Below are 19,645 nucleotides of genomic sequence, written 5' to 3' on the forward strand. Positions count from 1 at the left end.
TGTATTTTTCCCTTCCTACAAAACCAGAGATGGCGTTTTTTTTTTTTTTTGTTTTTTTTTTGCTGTCTCGGTGCCTGAACGAAGTTCAATTATGGATGGCTGAAAACTTCTTGAAAATAAATCCCAGTAAAACACAGGTATTATTAGAGGGCTCCAAAAAGCGTTTGATATTAATCTTTATCTAATACTGTCAGAAACTTGGGAATCACTATGGATTCAGAACTGTGTTTGGATACCCACATTAGCTCAGTTATGAAGGTTTTGTTTTATCATTTGAGGAACATTGCTAAACTGAGACCCATTTTACCTGATAAAGATGCAGAGATGTTGGTTCATGCTCTTGTTCTTTCTCTTTTGGATTATTGTAATGCTCTGTTTGCTGGCCATCATTCTAAGCTACATCGGCTCCAACTAGTACAAAATGCTGCAGCTGGAATGCTTACACGCACTAGCCGTTCACAACATATCACTCTGATTCTTAGATCACTGCACTGGCTTCCTGTTAAATTTACAATTGATTTTAAAATTCTGCTCGCTATTTATGAGGCACGACGCAGCCTTGGTCCTCAATATTTGCAGGAACTGTTGGTGCCCTATGCTGCTAGTCAAAGTTTGCAATCAATAAATGCTGAACAGTTTGTGGTTTCATAAAGTCATAAAGAACAATATAAAGGTTTCTTATTGTCATAAAGAACACCTGCCAGTGCATACCAGTTGCAAGCCTGTCACGTACCAGTACTGGTACATGTACCACAGGTTGAAGTCCACTGGTATACAGTATATGTCAATGTTTGACACATACACACACACAAACACTTTCAGATTGAAAATGTGGTGTTGTTGGCTCACCTCTACATGTATATTTAATCATGGACCATTTTTAAAATAATAATAATAATAATAATAATAATAATAATTAAAATAACAGACCCATGTGTATTGACAAGTGATGAAAATTCACCTTAAATAGCAATTAAAACAACACAAGGATATCACATTTTTATTATTATTATTATTATTATTTATTTCTTATCAGACACCCTTATCCAGGGCGACTTACAACTGTTACAAGATATCACATTATACATTATTTCACATATCACATTATTTTTTACATACAATTACCCATTTATACAGTTGGGTTTTTACTGGAGCAATCTAGGTAAAGTACCTTGCTCAAGGGTACAACAGCAGTGTCCCTCACTGGGGATTGAACCCACGACCCTCCGGTCAAGAGTCCAGAGCCCTAACCACTACTCCACACTGCTGCCCTTGATAGTACATCTACTTCTTTGAATCGTTCTACGAATCTGCCTCATGTCAGTTGCGAGATAAACATTATGGAAGATATTTTCCATGTAGGTCTGTAATTAACCATACATAATAGAACCACGAAGGCCAAAATGGGCACATCTAAATTTCAATAAACAATTTTAAATCCCCTTGGTGTGATTATGCAGATGAAATGCACAAGTACAGAACAGAGTGCAAATGCACCTCTCTCAGACTCCATCACCCATATCATTACCATTTTAATAGTGTGCATGCAAGCAACAAAAACAGATCAAAGAAGCGAAAGCGTACCGCACAGAAGCAGCTGAAAGGGTACAGAAACAATGTGAAAGAGATCACTTGCATAACGTTATTTTTCCTGAGATCCTCATTTTTGTTGATGGTGATGCACACATCTGTTTCTTTTTTCATGTTGTATTTGTTTTACTCCACGACCACATCAGATGTTGATATTCATTCATGCACAGAAAGGACATGAGCTCCGGTAATTCTTGGATGATCAGTACCATACATATACATTAGCAGCAAAAAAGAATTTAAATTGCATTCTTTCCATGCTGCCACATTTGATGGTACGTGTATCTACTGTACACAGACTCCCTTGACTTTTTTTTTTCCCAGTGGCTCAAATACCAATAACGAACCTGACTGTCACCAACATATGAGAACCATTCACTTTGATTCAATGCTGTCCCAGTGGTGCTAATCAAGGAATGATTGAAAGTGAGAGGAAAGCAGAAGACTGTTGTAAGTGGGGAACCAAGATTGCCCAGATAGTGATAATAACTCCTGTCATGAAGCGCCTGTGATATGCAGGTTTTCAACACAAGGTGTCTTAGGAACAGGATCAGTGACTCAACTGCAAGGCTATATCCACTAAATATTTTGATTTCAGGGTTGTTCTGGAGTTTTTGCAGGTGTTACACTCACTATTCAATGGGGAAATCTGCCTGGCCATTTTGCAAAATGACTGGATGTTTGTTTTTTATTTGACCCCCCACCCTCTCCAAATGGGTTTCTATAATGGTAAATGCCAAAACACGTATCACTTTGAATGTTGTAGAAGTACTGGCAACCGTGCTCTTGTTAGATTGCTTGCACATTGAAATCATGTTCATATATTCTGTAGAGACAATTAACATTTCTGATACAAAGTCCCTATTACAATATAAAAGAACTGTAAGATATATAGAAATACTACAAGAGAAGCTAATAACGTTCTTTGACAAACCTTTCAGTTAGATATTATGTTAGATATTTAGTAAGCACACAGTAAAATGGACAGCATTATATTGCACGCTTCAGAACTGTAAACAAAGTGGATTTCTATGTTATAATTTTTTATGGTTATAAAACCTAGCATATAAGACATGCTCAAATTAAACAATTTCTGCAATTCGTACAGGGCTCCTCACGGCCCTTAGTTATAATCATAAAGCAACCCTGTTTTATTTGGGGGCACGTGACCTGACAATCAATAAACAACATGACTGTCACCTCTCAATGCCATCCATCCAGACTGCCAGAGGACAGCTCTGTGGTGTTAATAAAGGGCTAAATTAAAGACAGAGTTTGAACCCAGCAAGCAGCAAGCGGTCAGATCTGGATAGTGATAATAACTCCCGTGAGGAAGAGCCTGAAGTTTCAATAAAAAGCACTGTTAGGGCACCCTGTGTGAAATGCATACTGTATGGCTGGAAACACTGTACACCCTCTATATTGTAACCCATGTGTTAAAGGCATGCTACAGAGAGATACTATTTGGACGAAAGTAACAAGATGCTAAGACACAATATATTTAATCAAAATTGTAGAGCAGCACCCTAACAAGGTTCCATAAGTGTTTACTTATGTTCTCTAATGGAACAGTAGTAAACACTTATGAAACCTCCTACCATAGTTCTGAGACAATGCGATTTTGAGTTAGGTGAATGTGTTCTTAGTAGTACTGGTACTCTCTACCAAACCATCATATTGTTAGCTATGCCACATGCACTGTGAAGAAATTTAAATCTGCCCTTTAAATTTAAGCACAAAAAATCATAGTATTATAAAACAACATGATTTATCTGAGGGCAAAGGTTGTTTAATTTTAAATTTAACAGTAGAAGCCTCTTTCAGTATTCATTCTTTCTGCTACACTTGCAAGTTTTCTTTGTACGCCTGAGTCAAAGCTATCAGTAATTTCTGTGACTCACTGTTGTACTAACAGTACTAGTAAACAGTTCTTGGCCTGGAGATTGTTTTAGTGTTTTAGATTCTCCTTCATGACTAAATATTCTATAGATCTGACCCTCACAATCCATTCCATTCCAGCCAGATCCTAAATTAGTTAATTGAACAGGCTAAGGATCAATAAACTAATAAAAAAATTGATGGGAACAAAGTTTTGGCAAGTAGTAGTAATACTTCTTTGAACATGGGTGTGTTAACATAACAATATAAAACTAACAAGGATTGTGGGAAGATAGTTGTTTATATACAGCTCCATATTAGTTGACCATTATGTATACCCTCTCAGACAATCAGAATGCATGAATCATCCCAATTGTGTTATCCCAATTGTGTTTTATAAATCAAGTCATATTGTCATGTTATTCATGTCTGATTAAGCAGGGCTCATTTTGTGCCTGACAAACCTCTTACTTTTCAGTTTACAGGCACTCATGTCTGGTAAACACACATTTTATTCTCCTGCAGAACTGGTATAGGTCAGGAATGGGCAACTCCAGTCCTGAAGGGCCATTCTGCACCATGTTTAACAGGTATATTGACTTGAATTTACTTCTTTGGGACCTGGATGGAGGTTCAAGGCCAGTCTCCTAATCCTGGTTAAAAAAAAAAAAAAAAAAAAAAAAAGATTATGTTGAGTGATTCGTGCTTCCTTTCTGACAATGTGGCCATTATATGGTCAATTGCAGTAATGTGTTGGCTAAAATGGTAAGGCAACAGGAAACTTTACCAATGGAACAGTCTAGACCAGCCACAGTGCAAAATTGGTATGGTCAAGTAAGCTGGTTGCATGACTTTAGCGGTTTGTGAGTCAGTAATTTGTCAAGCTACCTACATTTATATATAAATACATCAAAGAGCAAACTACCCACATTTTAAATGAAGGATGTTATTAATATTCATAGACTGACATCTAGTGGTAAAAATGTGTAATTGTATTAAAAGTAAAACGGCTAACCACAAAACCATACTAAAAAAGAAGTGATGCACAAAATATGACACACATCTGTCATATTTTGCACAGATGATGCAGCCAGTTTGGCGGCAGCTTCAATTACATAAGCATGTTGGCAAAGTTGAAAATCCAAAGGCTTTGTTTCTAAGGTGGATAAATAAACAGCCACGAACCTCCTCCAAACACAATTCCAGTCAGGAGACGGTTCGGTCAGACCATGAAAACCATTAGCTGTGCCACATGGACCACAGGAAAGGCTCCAGACTGTCTGCCGGAACACATGCGTATAGACAGTACAGGTTAACGTGATTGTAGCTAGCAAAATAATTCTACACATCTCATGTCTTGTGCCCTTGCATTCATTATACAGGTCTTAGATGTGCAGTTTGAGCTTGTACTACACTAGGTTGTTTGCAAGCCATGCTTTCAGGTAGTGTTGCACTTCCTTGGTCACCTTGAGAATGACATTGTCCTCTCCCCTTCAATGCCTTTCCTGGCATTAATGAACTAGGTTTTACCTCTATTGACTGACATGCTTTCAGTCAGTAACATGCATTGACCCAGAAGTCACTCCTGAGGTGAAATGACCTAGGAAGTGCATGTGTAAGAGATTTTCAGAAACTGAGAACTTTCCTTAACTTAATTTAGTAGCAGCTGAAAATACATGTTTGCCACAACATGTGTTTCTTTTAAACAACAAATATGAGACCTATGTAACGTAAGGAACTGTAAAACATGCGTGATTTATGAAAATGTTTTGTTCTGCAATCAGTTTAAATAACAGAAGATTTGTCAAGATATGTCAACTGAGCTTGGGTTAGCTCTCAATCCTATTTTATGTTGAAGCAACTTTCTTGACCTGATAAACTCTTCGGATGGTAAGATCTGGGTGTCTATAAAAAATAATGGTAACGGACATTAACAGCACTTCAGAAAAAAATAAGATAATTGATTTTTCTAAAAGCAAACTGAAAATCAATTTATATTCAAGGACAAGTATAAAAGTACATGCTTTGTTACCTTTGTAAGAAAAGTGTTTTTGCTATCAGAACAAGCCTGAGTTACAGTTTCAAATTGACATGTTCTGCCACCTTCTGTGATTTTCTCAAGCTGAAGATTACAGATGGTGGCTGAAAATTGCCTCAAAGTGGTAGAGATTGAAAAGAGACATCTTAAATCAATAATTTTGAATGCACTATGGCTTAACTGTGAAATTAGAGTTCTTTACAAATAAACCACATGCATTACATACTCCATTCTGAGATTTCTGCCTCTGTATTTTTCATTTTTTACATCTGTATTTGTATTACGTGTCTACAATACAAACAGATATGTAACGTACCCAAACCAGTAAAGGTTACCTGATGTGCAATTCCATTTTAAACATCTGAATGGAATGCCCAGCCTGTTGCAAAATGTATGCATAAAATCATAGATAATGAGATTAATTTAATTGAATTATTTACCTAATATATATATTATATTAATATTAAGTATATTAATACAAAGTGTTATATAACAACAAAACCATTACAAGAAATATATATTATGGATAATGTTGTGTCTTACACATAACCTTATACATGTATAAAGGAGTATAGCACCATCTACTGGATATTAATACATCACAGATAACAAAAGTAAAAAATATCAGCAAGGGGCATACATGAAATTGTTTAACGCATACATGTTTTAATAGATTAACGTTAGTGTACTGGTATATATTTCTGCATCTAAATCTATTAAAATGGGGTTTCATGTCTGCAATCTAGCTTTATTCTAACAACAGTACAGTACATTGTAAAAGGGGAAGAAATGTTAGGTAACCCTCCAGTCCAGTAGGTGTCTCTCCCAACTCTCACAAATACAGCCAGGACAACGCTATGATCTCATCAGGGAGCGACGGCCCATAGGTTTTGTGTCCTCTATGGTGTTATTGTAAGGTCGACATTTCTGTAACTTCTAGGGTTTTCTTAGTTTGTCGATCTTCAAAATGTCTGGTTACACCCCCGACGAGAAGCTCCGCTTGGAGCAGCTGACACAGCTGAGAAGGAAGTGGTTGAAGGATCAGGAGCTGAGCCCCCGTGAGCCCGTCCTGCCTCCTCAAAAACAGGGACCTGTGGCTAAATTCTGGTCTGGATTTCTGCAGCCCAAGACCTTGTGGAGGATTTATGTAAGTTTATAAAAATAGTACAGTATTTGCAGATTGTTCAAAAGCGTTTACAAATGCTGCGTAGCTCGCACGTGGATTTCCTGTGTCTCATACTTCTGTCAGTGTCAGAATAAATGTATACAGCAGAATGAAACAATGGGAAGAGTGCTGTCTGGTATTAATTAAGTGCACCCAATGTGCACTTATTATTATTATTATTATTATTATTATTATTATTATTATTATTATTAGCACCGTGTTTAATAATTCGTGTATATTTATATATACTCAGTGTTGTCTCATGAACTTCACGTTGTCTCTTCTTTTTAATCTTTGAATTATAGAGTTAACATAACAATTGTAGTAAGTGTGAAATTTCAATTGTTTAATTTTCTTTTCAGACTTTCAAAGCCTGCAATGCTGGGTGGTGGACTTTTACTCGGCTATTAATACCCGCTTGGGCGGTGCATTACTATGTAAAATATCATCTTGCAGTAAGTAACCTATTGGCAATAGAAATATGGTACTTTTTCCTGTTGAAGATTTTTTCGTTTAGTTCTTTGTTTGTATGATATACTTTATTTTGGATCATGCAACTATTAAAAAAAAAAAAAAAAAACATATCGTTTGTTTTGGAAACATTTGTGAATAGGTTGGAACAACATTGTGATATTTTCAGGGATATGGAGTTTTCTAAATCCATGCAAGTGCATTCTGTGAAAGGCACCTTTAAATGATAAAGGGTTGTGAATTGTCATAAGCAAGCAGGTCATAATTAAACAATAATAGGTAAAGGCATCTTAATGGACATACACTGAGGCAGAATTTTGAAATGTACCTAACTTGCATAAACAGTCATTTCACACCATCTGGTTGGTCAAACTTACCACCTTAACATATCCAAAAATAACAATTTCCAAATTGCCAAATGTGTTAAATCAAAGTTCACTGTATACTTAAGTATACTAGATACGGTATACTATGTACTTGAGCAGTCATGCAATGACAAGCTTGCATTACATTTCTTTTTTGCAGAAAATGCCATATGGTATTGTAGAAGTGAAACCCAAGCTGTTCCCTGTAAGTTAATGGATTTATTTTTAATTGTGTGTTTTAAAAGCCATTAACGTTATGTATGGCACCTCACCCATCACTTTTTTAAAATGTTGTATCTGCTATAATGTTTAGCTATTTGCTTCAGGAAATTTAAAATGAAAGATCATGTAAATAAAAGCAGTTTACAGTGCTCTTGATTTGTAATTTTCAATATTTATTGCATGTTATTGGGCAGTGTGCTTAAAAAACGTTTTTTTTTTTTGTATTTAAGCATATGCTTTAATACTTAATTTTGGTAAGAACTAGATTAGTTTTTTTGGGTAATAATCTTAACTAATTCTCAAAATATTATTTTGTTTCCTTTAGGGCGATACAGTTTTGGAAACTGGGGAGATAATTCCAGGCTTACCAGAGGAAGAGAGCCATGGACATCATTAAACACGGAAGCACATCTGAACAACTAGACACCGTGTATTATGTTGTAAAAAAAAAACAAAAAAAAAAAACTATTCTATTTATCATTAAAACTGATTTAACAAAGATATTCACTGTCTCCTTTTAATGCATGGCTGTATGTACAGTATATGTAGCAGATACTGGGTGGTTCAACATGGTAACATTTTATACCCTGATATTGATGTGATAAAGCCATCTCAAATTTCTTTATCAAAAAAATGACATCACACATTAGTTGTAGCGCGGAGTTATTCTTGTTTAACTATATTGAAAAAAATAGAGGGTGCTATGTAAGATGTGAGCTGTTTTTTTGCCCACTTGTAGTTTTGGACCACATCTCACAAACCGCAAAGTAATGTAGCTATGGAAAGTAAGAGGCTACGTTTATCTTATGTGAAGCTGTTGTGGTGTTTTTCGTTTGTGGGTCTGCTTGTACAATATTGTTACATTGCCATCTAGTGATGAATGACAAATAAAAACATGGGAGAAAATTATAGAAATAGGAAATGTAGTTTTCCAGGTTCTGCATTGCCTCAACTAGCCACCACACTACAATCACTGCCTCCTGACATTTTGCAGAGAATTCCACGTAAAGTTATGATTGCGTTTGCGGATTGTATAACATTTGTATAACTCTACAGTGTACTGTGACAGTCACTGCAAAAAGGGGTCCACATTTTGAATGAAGACTATTAAAATGACAAACATATGGGTTTCATCATCATATGTTCCAAAATGTTGACAACTGAATAACCTGTAGTAAATCATACCATAGCCAAGTTACATCACAGCTCAATATGCAGTTTTCCACAAGTCTAGGTTTAAAATACTTGATCAGTAAGTTAGAGGACTGGGTTTACTATAACTAGTTAACTTGCAATCACAAAATCTGAGGTTATTATGGTTTAACAATATAAAATGTATTAAGAAAAATCTTGACCATACAACTTGGTAGGATTTCCTTTGTATTCGTCTTGTAGATACATTGTTATAACATGTTCATGATTTTTGCACATCTGGGGTACTTATTTTGCCACTCCGTTTCAGTCCATTTCAACTGCTTAATACTTAAACTTGATTGGATTCAGAGGCATGACAACAAAATACTAAATGTACACAATGTTATTTTTTAAATAGTTTTATTTTACATGCACACTATTTACAATATCATTTTCCATATATATTTTGATTAAACCATATTTAATGAAAAAGGATCAGTTGAGCATAAATTGTAAAATCACTTTTTTATTGTTGTTGTTGTTTTAAACATCCGAGTTTCTGACACAAGCTTTCTGATGCATCTGGTTTCATTCATGTTTACATTCAGTTCCAAATTGAGAGTTCAGTTTGTGGTCTTGAATTGCTTTTCCAGTTGCCACTTTGCTGCGATTCTTGTTGCATAGATGACATATCCCCAGGACAGAACCACTATTACTAGAAGTATCTGAAGTGAAAATCAAAAGTGTAGATGTATACAAATGGTGTTACATTTCTCAACTTGCATGGCCTAACATTAGTCTCAATGATGATCACAATAGCATTGTACCAAAAGTTGATCAGCTCCTTGGAGTCGTCAGGTAAACTAGATCAAGTTTAGTGCTGACTGCAGCGTACTAAACCATACCCTTGTAGTCACAAAAAGATACACAAATGGATTAAGTTAGCCTCTCCTTAGTACTCTCCTTTTCCCTCAACATGTGCTTAGTTAGACATGAAAACGGTATTATTATTTGTGTCCCGTATGCCAGGCCAAATATATAGCACAATGTAGATTTGTGTAAGTAGGCAAATAATGTGGTCGAATTATATTTGCACTAAAACTAACAAAAAACAACTATTTTTCAAATCGTCTAAATCCTTCCTGGTTTACATTTTCTTCTGATTAGCATGCTATGGTGTATTTTAAAACACATTTTGTTTGTGAATTCACTGGTATGTTCTCGTCCAGAAGTTAGTCACAGTGAAATCGACTAAACCACTTGTACGATGCAATTATCCCACTATGGCCGTTAAATTATGTAAGGCGCCTCACCCACCGCTTGCTTTATTTATTCGATATACCATGATCTACACAAAATCTATACATTCTTTCTCTACGCGCTATATCACTTCTGTCTAATGTATGTGGTACAGTAGTACTTACCAAAGATAACATCCTGTCGAGTGCACGTTCGCTGACATAAATCATTGTAAACGTTGCTTCAGGTCTATCCTGTCTGAAACACCAGAAACAGCCTCAGTCTTATTAATCCTCGAGTCTTCCCGAAGCAACAGCGAGTAAACTGGAAACAAACAACCAGGCAAGCAAACCTAAAGAAGAGTTACCAACACGGTGCCAGTAACAGTACTTTAACATGTCTCACAGCGCCACCAACATGAATACATTGATTACAAATTATTATTATTATTGTCGATAAGAGTTACAAGAGATTTGGGAGTTTATTTTTTTAATATTAACATGTGTTGTGTGGTGTTGTTTTTTTTTTTTTTTTTGTATAATGTCCGATTTTTGGAATATTACGTTTTTATTTTGAACACAACCCTGGATATTTATACTTACTTGCCCCTCCAAATCGACAGGGAGATATCATCAATTCCTCAGGTTTAAACTGTGTGGAGTTCAGAATGACCCGCTACCGTAACACATCCGGGTCATCGTCAATGCCGTCTTTTCCGGTTTATGAAGACTTGATAACCGTGCTGTGAGATCTTCGACAACAAGTAAGGAAGTAAACAATCACAAAACTGTTTTGTGTCATGGTTGAGAAACATTTGTGACATATGACATGTCATCATTACCGGCGTCATAGCTGTGGTTACAATTACTAAAAAGCAGTTTATAGATTAACGTCTGGAGTACTGCTTTTCCTGTCCATGCTCATTGCAGGTAAGAAATGCGGTGCTCTACTGGCTGGTTCGTTTTTTTAAACTGAAACATATGTATATATTTTATAAACTTGTAAAAACAAAAAAAAGTCTTGTTTGCTTTTTGATACCTTGGGATTCTGGCACAGTTCGCATATAACTCCCGTTCTGTGAGTAAACAATGAAACAGGAATTGTGGGCCGAGAATGGGTTCGATTCAATTGTAATATGGACAATACCATTTCATAGACATATAAAACGATATTGACATTAGTTGAAATAGCAGAAACTTGATGTATTCAGCTTTTTTTTTTTTTTTAAATTGTATTTGAACACAATGCTGTGTAGTTTGTATTGCCGTCTCAACCAGGCCTTATGTCATTTTAAACATTCAAAATGTCCTCCCTCAGATTTATCATTAGAACTGACACGAAAATGCGACATACTGCTGTAAAAGTAATACGTATTTTGCAATATCGTTTTTTTGTTTGACTGTCACTCATTCCTGTGACGATGATTCAACGAAGCCTTTGGTGACACACGTTGCTTGCTGTCTGTGTATTCTGCAGTTGAAGAATGCTTGTGCAGTTAACTTAAGGTTGTAAATCAATGTTCTTGGAGTCGAAGTGGGCTCGTTTGACAGTTGCTATGTTGCAGCTATAGACAGGACTTTACCCTGTTGTGATTCTTTTTTTGTATATATTTAACTAATTAAAGAAAAAAAATGTTAGTAGTGGAGGTTTCATTGTATCCCTGTTCCATCTGACCTTGTCCCTTTAGCTGTAATAGTACAATTAACATATTGGATTGTTTGCCAGAATAAAGTTAACGAAAGAAAACGATCCTTTGTGTTATTTAATTTGAAATGCAAAATGCTGTTGCCTACTTCCTTTTGTTATTTATTGTCCTTAAAGGTCACAGGTCCATACCATGAAATTGTAGGTTTATTAAAAGTAATTTATGTTTGCGAACACTTATTTTATTTAAGTGTTTTTTTTATTTTTATTTTTTTATTAAGCGATTATTTATTAACTTTGTTTTAAGAACTTAACTTTGTTTCTTTATTTATAAAGATTTCTGCAGTTTATCAGCTTAGCGGGTTTCTGAGACAGTGTTATACAGTAACTTTGAAACTAAAATTCTAGAACTTGCATTTTATTAATGTCAAGCCACCATAACCAGATGGCTACTTTTTAATACAATCATTTACTACTGGCTGATTTTGGGCAAATCACATAATTTTAAGGTTTTTAGTATGCAATCAGTATTTATGAAAAACCCTTAAAGCATATGTTTTCATAATTTTTATTTGTTTATTTTTATTTCATGTATATGTACAGATCATGGCATCTACAAAGAAGAAGCTGAGACTGCGCAAAAAAAATGTACCCAAAGATGGATCAAGTAAAATTTCACAGACAATGTCTGCAGAAGCCTCTCCCGATTCCAAGTGCCCCATTTGCCTGGACAGGTTCAATAACATGGCCTACCTGGACCGCTGTCTGCACAAGTTTTGTTTTCGGTGCATCCATGAATGGTCAAAAAACAAAGCAGAGTGCCCGCTCTGCAAGCAGCCCTTTAATTCGATCTTCCACACCATAAAAGCAGAGAACGACTTTAAAGAATTCATTTTGCGACCGACTGAGAATGGCTCCTTTGGTAGTCTAGATGGGCACAGGTTCAGGTACCGCACAACAGTGACAAGGAGGACTTCCCCGCCCCCAGACAATGGAATTTTGTTTGAAGGGCCAACAGGAAATGCTCCTCCCCAACGCAATCGGGGAGTTCAACGCATGATGCTGCGACTTGCAGCAAGGAGGCGAGCCCAGACTGAGGGCAGGTCTGTCAGGCTAATGCAGGAGCAAGAGATGATCAGTTTCAGACGGGCTCTCTACAGAACTGGGGTCAGAGTCCGAAATGTGCACGATGGCGGGCGCTACAGGGACATCTCTGCCGAATTTTTCAGGAGAAACCCAGCCTGTCTTCACCGACTGGTGCCCTGGCTAAAACGTGAGCTCACTGTGTTGTACGGTGCCCACGGATCTCTGGTGAACATTGTCCAGCACATCATCATGACACGGATCACCAGGTGTGACATGGAAGACCAGGCTATCCAAAATGAACTGAAGCCTTTTTTACTTACCCGTACTGAACATTTCTTGCACGAGTTCATCAGCTTTGCTCGGGCTCCTTACAATATGGATGCTTATGATCAGCATGCTGTTTATGACTGTCCAGCACCGTCCTATGAGGAAGGGAGCAGTTCGGAATTGTCGGTCATCACTATATCGGCTGATGAAGCTGATACTGAAGAGGATCAAGGGATGGTTTCCATGGCTGGTAGTGGCCTCAGCCAGGCTCCCTGGGATGATGAAACTCCTGGCCCTTCTTACTCAGCGACGGAGCAGGTGCAGCCAGCAACGTTTTCGGTCAGCGAATCTGAATCTGAGACCAGTGGTGATGAGGAAGGACAGGTAATGCCTTCAGTGCAGGAAAGTGCTGAAGTTAAGACTGATCCATCAGCCAATGAAGGGGCCGATGCCTCCTCCACTGATGAGGACTGTGTTATTGTGGGCTTTGTCAAGCCCTTGGCCGAAAGGACTCCTGAGCTTGTCCAACTGTCTTCTGACTCTGAGGAGTCTGTCCACAATGAAAGCACAGATGTCCCTGCTCAACCCCAGCACTTGCGATTTCCAAGCATCAGCAGCCCTCCTTCCTCTGTGTGTTCTGTTGTGTCCAAAGACAAGTCCCCTCATGGACATGAAAAGTCCAATAAGAAAGAAAGTAAGGGCAGAGACCAATCCATTTCAAGAGGGACCGATACCAGCAAGACTTGCAGCAAAGGAATGCATGCGCATGATGACAGAAGGCACCACAGACGAGACCGATCGAGGAGCAAAGAAAGATCTAGACAGAACAAAAAAAGGAGATCAAAAAGCACAGAGAAGAGTTGGTCAATAAGAAGCACGACAACGTCATTGAACAGTGACAGTACGCTTTCAAGAGGAAGAAGGCAATCAAGATCACGCAGCAGGGACTATCCCCCTTCAAGAGACATGGGGTGGCAACGGAGCAGAGATAACGACAAGAGTTACTCAAGGCACAGTCATGAAAAATCCTATTCATACTACTGGGACTCTTACAGCCATTACAGCAGGGACAGGGGAAGCAACGATTCATTGTACATGCAAAATAGGTCCTATAGCGCAAGTTACTATGTGAGTCCAGAACGTAGGGCCAGATCTCATTCAAGAAGTAGAAGCAACAGAAGCAGCAGCAGCCACCGGGATTACCACCACAGGGAAAGGCGAAGGTCGAGAAGCCTCTCTAGCAGCAGTTCCAGGGCTTCCCATTCTGCCCATCGGAGATCCAGGCATGATAAACCCAGCGGGAAAAGAAAATACAAAACCCGTCATCTGGAGGGCACATCAAAAGAAGTGACCTCAAAGTCCTACTCATCGTCTTCATATAGCCTTCCGGAAAAGAGGGGGAGCAGTGAGCGATATCACAAAAAGTCTCGTAAGAAGAGCAGAAGTCTGAGTGTGGAAATAGTCTATGAGGGGAAGGCAACAGGAGAGAGTAGCCGCCGTCACAAGAAGCATAAAAAACACAAAAAAAAATGCAAGCGCCACAGAAGCAGGGAAAAGGCAGGACATCGAGCCCCAACTGTCATCACTATTGACAGTGACAGTGATCATGCAATGGAAGCAAGTGATCATGTCAGGGAAACAAGTGATCAAGCAGAGAAGGAAAATGTTCATGCTAGGGATGAAAGTGATCACGCAGAGAATGGAAGTGATCACGCAGAGAATGGAAGTGACCATGCCAGGGAAACAAGAGATTATACTGGAAACGTAAGTGATCAAGCAGCAGAAGCAAGTGATCAGACAGGCAACACAAGTGATCAGAGCGACAGCAGCAATGAAAATGAGATCTCCAGCACCACCGGCAGCTTGGCTGATACCAATATACATGAAAGTCATGTCCTAGCTGAGCACAGTGCATCTGCTATTTCAGAGGATGATGTTTTGACTAAAGCCAGGGAAGCTACTGATACAGGTGACACAATTAAAAGCGTAAGCTGGCAGACTTCTCTTGTCTTAAGTGATGAGAGCAGTACTGGGACTGGCAGCCCCTCAAACTCCCAAGAGACTAGATTAGAGGAACAGAGTAGTGTAGAAAACTCCCCTCAAAAAAACAACTGTATCTCTAAGCCCTTCAACACAGGACCTCATGCTGGGATTTGTAAATAAATAAATAAACCTCACTTAACATTTCCATATTGAACATTTGTGGTATTATGATGATGATAGGGTGCAACAACTGCAGAGCTGTCAAAATAAATAAAATATGTAACATATTACTTACTGCGGGAGACCTTTCCTTATAAATGTACATACAAACTTTCTTATAATAAAACTGCCAAAAACATTTTTATTCTTATGTTTGAGACTTCTTTAATGAAGGGATTTATATGCTCTGTTATTCCCTAGACAATAAAAACATGAGCCTTTGTATTTTAGGCTTCACTGTGCACTGTATCTTAACTTAATAATGTAGTGGTATGTGTGTGTGTGTGTGTGTGTGTATGTATGTATGTATGTATATGTGTGTATGTATATGCGTGTGTGTGTGTGTGTGTGTGTGTGTGTGTGTGTATATATATATATATATATATATATATATATATATACAGTACCTTGAAAAGGTATTCAGACCCCTGACCAATTCTCTCATATTGCTGAATTACAAATGGTACATTGAAATTTCGTTCTGTTTGATATTTTATTTTAAAACATTGAAACTCAAAATCAATTATTGTAAGGTGACATTGGTTTTATGTTGGGAAATATTTTTAAGAAAAATAAAAAAAACTGAAATATCTTCCTTGCATAAGTATTCAACCCCTGTGCTGTGGAAGCTCCCAGTTTACACCGATGAAAGAAATTGCCCTAACGAGGACACAATTACCTTACCATTGGCCTCCATCTGTGAACCATTAAAGTTGCTATCACATTTTCTGGATAAAAACCCCACTGTTGAATGATCATTGGTCAGGCTGTGAATGTGAAGGAAAATAAAGACCAAAGAGCATTCTACAGAAGTTAGAGATACAGTAATACAAATGCATAGATTAGGGAAAGGGTACAAAATAATATCCAAGTGTTTGGATATCCCAGTGAGCACAGTTGGATCAATAATCAGGAAGTGGAAGCTGCATCACACCACCCAGGCACTGCCAAGAAAAGGCTGTACCTCAAAACTCAGCGCTCAAACAAGAAGGAGACTTGTGAGAGAAGCCACAGAGGCCAACAATCAATTTGAAGGACCTACAGAGCAGTGGCTGGGAGTGGAGTAATGGTGCACCAGTCAACCATATCAAGAGCTCTGAATAACACTGGCCTGTATGGGAGGGTGGCAAGAAAGAAGCCGTTACTCAAAAAGTACCATCTGAAAGCACGTCTGGAGTTTGCCAGAAAGCATGAGAGAGACCCAGCTGCGATGTGGGAAAAGGTTTTGTGGTCAGATGAGACCAAGATGGAGCTTTTTGGCCAAAACTCAAAGCGCTATGTGTGGCGCAAACCTAACGCTGCCCATGCCTCAAGACACACCATCCCTACAATGAAGTATGGTGGTGGCAGCATCATGCTGTGAGGTTGCTTCTCATCAGCAGGGACTGGGCATCTTGTTAAAATTGAAGGAAGAAACGATGGAGCAAAATACAGGGAAATACTGCAAGAGAACCTGCTTCAGTCCGCTAAAAAACTGAAGCTTGGGAGGAAATTCATCTTTCAGCAGGACATTTGGGAATCTGTGGCACTATTTGAAAATTGCGGTCCACAAGCGTCGTCCAACCAACCTGAACAACCTGGAGCAAATCTGCCAAGAAGAATGGGCCAAAATCACTCCGACACTGTGTGCAAAGCTGGTACATACTTATCCCAAAAGACTTAAAGCTGTTATTGCAGCGAAAGGTGGCTCTACCAAATATTAATGTGTGGGGGTTGAATACTTATGCAAGCAAGATATTTCAGTTTTTTTATTTTTCTTAAAAATATTTCCCAACATAAAACCAATGTCACCTTACAATAATTGATTTTGAGTTTCAGTGTTTTAAAATAAAATATCAAACAGAACGAAATTTCAATGTACCATTTGTAATTCAGTAATATGAGAGAATTGGTCAGGGGTCTGAATACTTTTGCAAGGCACTGTACACAGACACACACACACACACACACACACATATGTACAAATGCATTTAATTTCTTTTATAGTAAGGGTACTCGCCATTACTAAAACCACCAAGATGGGCTACACATACTATACTGAATTCTCAGGGTGAACTCTTTAAGTAGCTGCTATTTTATGCTGTTTAAAGGGTTAGCCTACATAATACCCTGTTGTGTTTACAAAATGCACTGATTGTGATTGTGTTGATATTTTTATTCACACACTTGGGTCCTAAATTATTCTGAGGAATAAAACCAGAGGCATTTCAACTTTCACTGGGAAGAGTTGGCCTGTGAGAGTCACAGTACGTAATATATGGCTGCAATATGTACAACACAGGATACAGCAAATATAAAGGAATGGATTTCTTGTAAATATTAAATGGTGACAAATCAACACACCGGGGTTCAATTTTGTGAGTGGCCACTTTAGATTTGTATAAAATCAACCTTGAACATCTTTGTATTAATACATTTTATTGTAACTGATATTTGGACATTTAATTTCAGTAGATATTTAAGTTTTTATTGCAAACTGCAGCATTTGAATGCCATCATTGATTTGCTGAAATGTAACTTTGTTAACCAAATTTCATTAAACTGTTCAGTGTCATGACAATGCCAAATTCATTGCTTGATGTGCAAAATTATGTGCATTAAGATGCACCATTACTACAACAATCCAGTCAGAAAAGAATGACTACTAATGTAAACGTGTTAAATTTCCATGGAATAAATAAGCGCTTTTATATATATATATATTTTTTTTCCCTGTTAGCACAAATGGCACATTTAATTTCTATATTATGAAATGCAAACAGAAAATAAATAAATTTGTCTTGTCATATTTACTCAACTAAAAGTGTTCATGCCCAGATCTTTGTCTACTGAATGGATTAAAAACCTGTATGTTTGAAAACTAATTGCAAGATTTTTCTTTGTAACATTTTACACCTATTCAAATACAGATTGTCATGCCTGCTGGGAGGAAATGATGACTGCTAAACTATTTACTGTAAGCTTGTCTAAATCAAGTAAAGCCCATTTCACACTGGCACTCCTACCTGGGTTTTGGCTACCTGGAACACAATCCTGCGTAGTGTGAAACCACGTACCGGTGTTGTACCCGGGTTGACCCGGGTCCCAGCGACCCACCTCAGGATGTGGGTCAACACGGTTTGACCCGGGTTGAGAGAGACACAATGCATGATGGCCTGCTTAAGCAGACAAAAAAATAACAAACGGCCACGCCTGCTTGAAGGTTTCACTTCCGCAAGGAACATTTTTGTTTATTCTGTTTAGCCATATTTTTGTTGCATGAGACGCACCATGAGCCAGTTTGCAGCAGGGATGTAGAAACATTTGCTCTAATCAACATTTGGGCCAACAGTTCAATCCAGAGAAGGTTGGATGGAAGCGTCTGTAACAGGCTGCTTCCGGGGCATCGATACATGCATTGTTAACTTGCATTTGTCACCCTGGTCAACCCTGCTTTATCAAAAGCAGTGTGAAATCGCGTAGCTGACCTGCATGACATTGGGTCCTGACCTGGGTAGAGCATGCCAGTGTGAAAGGGGCTTTAGTCCTGATTTGCTGAATTAGCATTTTTCAGCATCTAAAGCTTGCACTGCACTGCACAATTTATGATGTTTGAGGAAGTTATAAAATAATGGCAAACAAGTGACCTACTTGCAAAAGGGAGACAATATTATTTGTCTGTTTATTTAGCAGACACCTTTATCCAAGACGACTTACAGAGACTAGGGTGTGTGAACTATGCATCAGCTGCAGAGTCACTTACAACTACGTCTCACCCGAAAGACTGAACACAAGGAGGTTAAGTGACTTGCTTAGGGTCACACAATGAGTCCTTGGCTGAGGTAGGATTTGAACCAGGTACCTCCTGGTTACAAGCCCTTTTTTTTAACCACTGGACCACACAGCCTCCACACACAGACATGGTTTGGGGGAGGATTCAAACATAATTATGTAAAATACGAAGTTAGGATCCTATTAAATTTCAGTTTTTAAATGAAACTTTAGTAGATTCAACTTGTTAAGGACGTTATTTAGTGTATCATATTCTTGGGATATATGTACAGTTATATGTCACTTACAGTTTAACATAAATTGAGTACCTGTTGTCCAGTTTTGATTAAACTTGCTAATGATATCTGAAGGCACCACGTTTCACTGTCTTATTGTGCTTATTCAGTTACGATGAAACTCGGTCTGGACATATTTTTGTATTAGTAGTCAAATTTTTTTTTTTTTTTTTTTTTAATGAAGGTATGTCAAGTTATGTTAAACATACATTTTTATATGTGCATACAGTGGATGTAGGTCATGGTGATTTAGTCATGGCAGGGGATGAATATCACAGATATGCTTTGTAATCTATAT

General features: G+C 37.8%; 2 protein-coding genes and 1 long non-coding RNA gene across 5 annotated transcripts; 2 read left to right on the forward strand and 1 right to left on the reverse strand.

The window, feature by feature from the left end:
• The first annotated feature begins 6,351 nt into the window (after positions 1 to 6,351).
• Positions 6,352 to 8,232, forward strand: ndufb6 (NADH:ubiquinone oxidoreductase subunit B). The gene is made up of 4 exons (XM_034918270.2): positions 6,352 to 6,653; positions 7,034 to 7,126; positions 7,668 to 7,712; positions 8,055 to 8,232. The coding sequence occupies exons 1-4, from the start codon at positions 6,474 to 6,476 to the stop codon at positions 8,124 to 8,126; spliced, it is 390 nt and encodes a 129-aa protein (XP_034774161.1). The 5' UTR covers positions 6,352 to 6,473; the 3' UTR covers positions 8,127 to 8,232.
• A 1,034-nt stretch (positions 8,233 to 9,266) lies between these two features.
• On the reverse strand, positions 9,267 to 10,793 carry LOC117408404 (uncharacterized). 2 transcript variants are annotated; one of them, XR_004545375.3, is made up of 3 exons: positions 10,705 to 10,793; positions 10,288 to 10,426; positions 9,267 to 9,588 (listed from the first exon to the last, which is right to left on the reverse strand). It is a non-coding gene; the product is annotated as an uncharacterized LOC117408404 (long non-coding RNA). The 2 variants fall into 2 exon arrangements; XR_004545376.3 differs by having other exon boundaries at positions 10,288 to 10,454; positions 10,705 to 10,786.
• Positions 10,777 to 18,161, forward strand: LOC117970482 (E3 ubiquitin-protein ligase Topors-like). Of its 2 annotated transcripts, none has more exons than XM_034918266.2 (2): positions 10,777 to 10,865; positions 12,350 to 18,161. In XM_034918266.2, exon 2 carries the CDS (start codon positions 12,353 to 12,355, stop codon positions 15,260 to 15,262), a length of 2,910 nt encoding a protein of 969 aa, XP_034774157.1. In that variant the 5' UTR covers positions 10,777 to 10,865; positions 12,350 to 12,352; the 3' UTR covers positions 15,263 to 18,161. The 2 variants fall into 2 exon arrangements, with proteins under 2 accessions (XP_034774157.1, XP_034774158.1); XM_034918267.2 differs by lacking the exon at positions 10,777 to 10,865 and adding an exon at positions 10,909 to 11,031.
• Positions 18,162 to 19,645: the final 1,484 nt, after the last annotated feature.

The sequence above is a fragment of the Acipenser ruthenus genome, chromosome 2, assembly GCF_902713425.1.
Source record: "Acipenser ruthenus chromosome 2, fAciRut3.2 maternal haplotype, whole genome shotgun sequence".
Taxonomy (NCBI): Eukaryota; Metazoa; Chordata; class Actinopteri; order Acipenseriformes; family Acipenseridae; genus Acipenser; species Acipenser ruthenus.

Bases quoted from the DNA above. Each gene is read 5' to 3' on its own strand.
- LOC117970482 (XM_034918266.2), top strand. From the start codon at position 12,353: ATGGCATCTACAAAGAAGAAGCTGAGACTGCGCAAAAAAAATGTACCC.
- ndufb6 (XM_034918270.2), top strand. From the start codon at position 6,474: ATGTCTGGTTACACCCCCGACGAGAAGCTCCGCTTGGAGCAGCTGACA. The intron at 7,127-7,667 runs GTAAGTAACCTA...TCTTTTTTGCAG, and splicing joins ATGTAAAATATCATCTTGCA to AAAATGCCATATGGTATTGT. The intron at 7,713-8,054 runs GTAAGTTAATGG...TGTTTCCTTTAG, and splicing joins TGAAACCCAAGCTGTTCCCT to GGCGATACAGTTTTGGAAAC.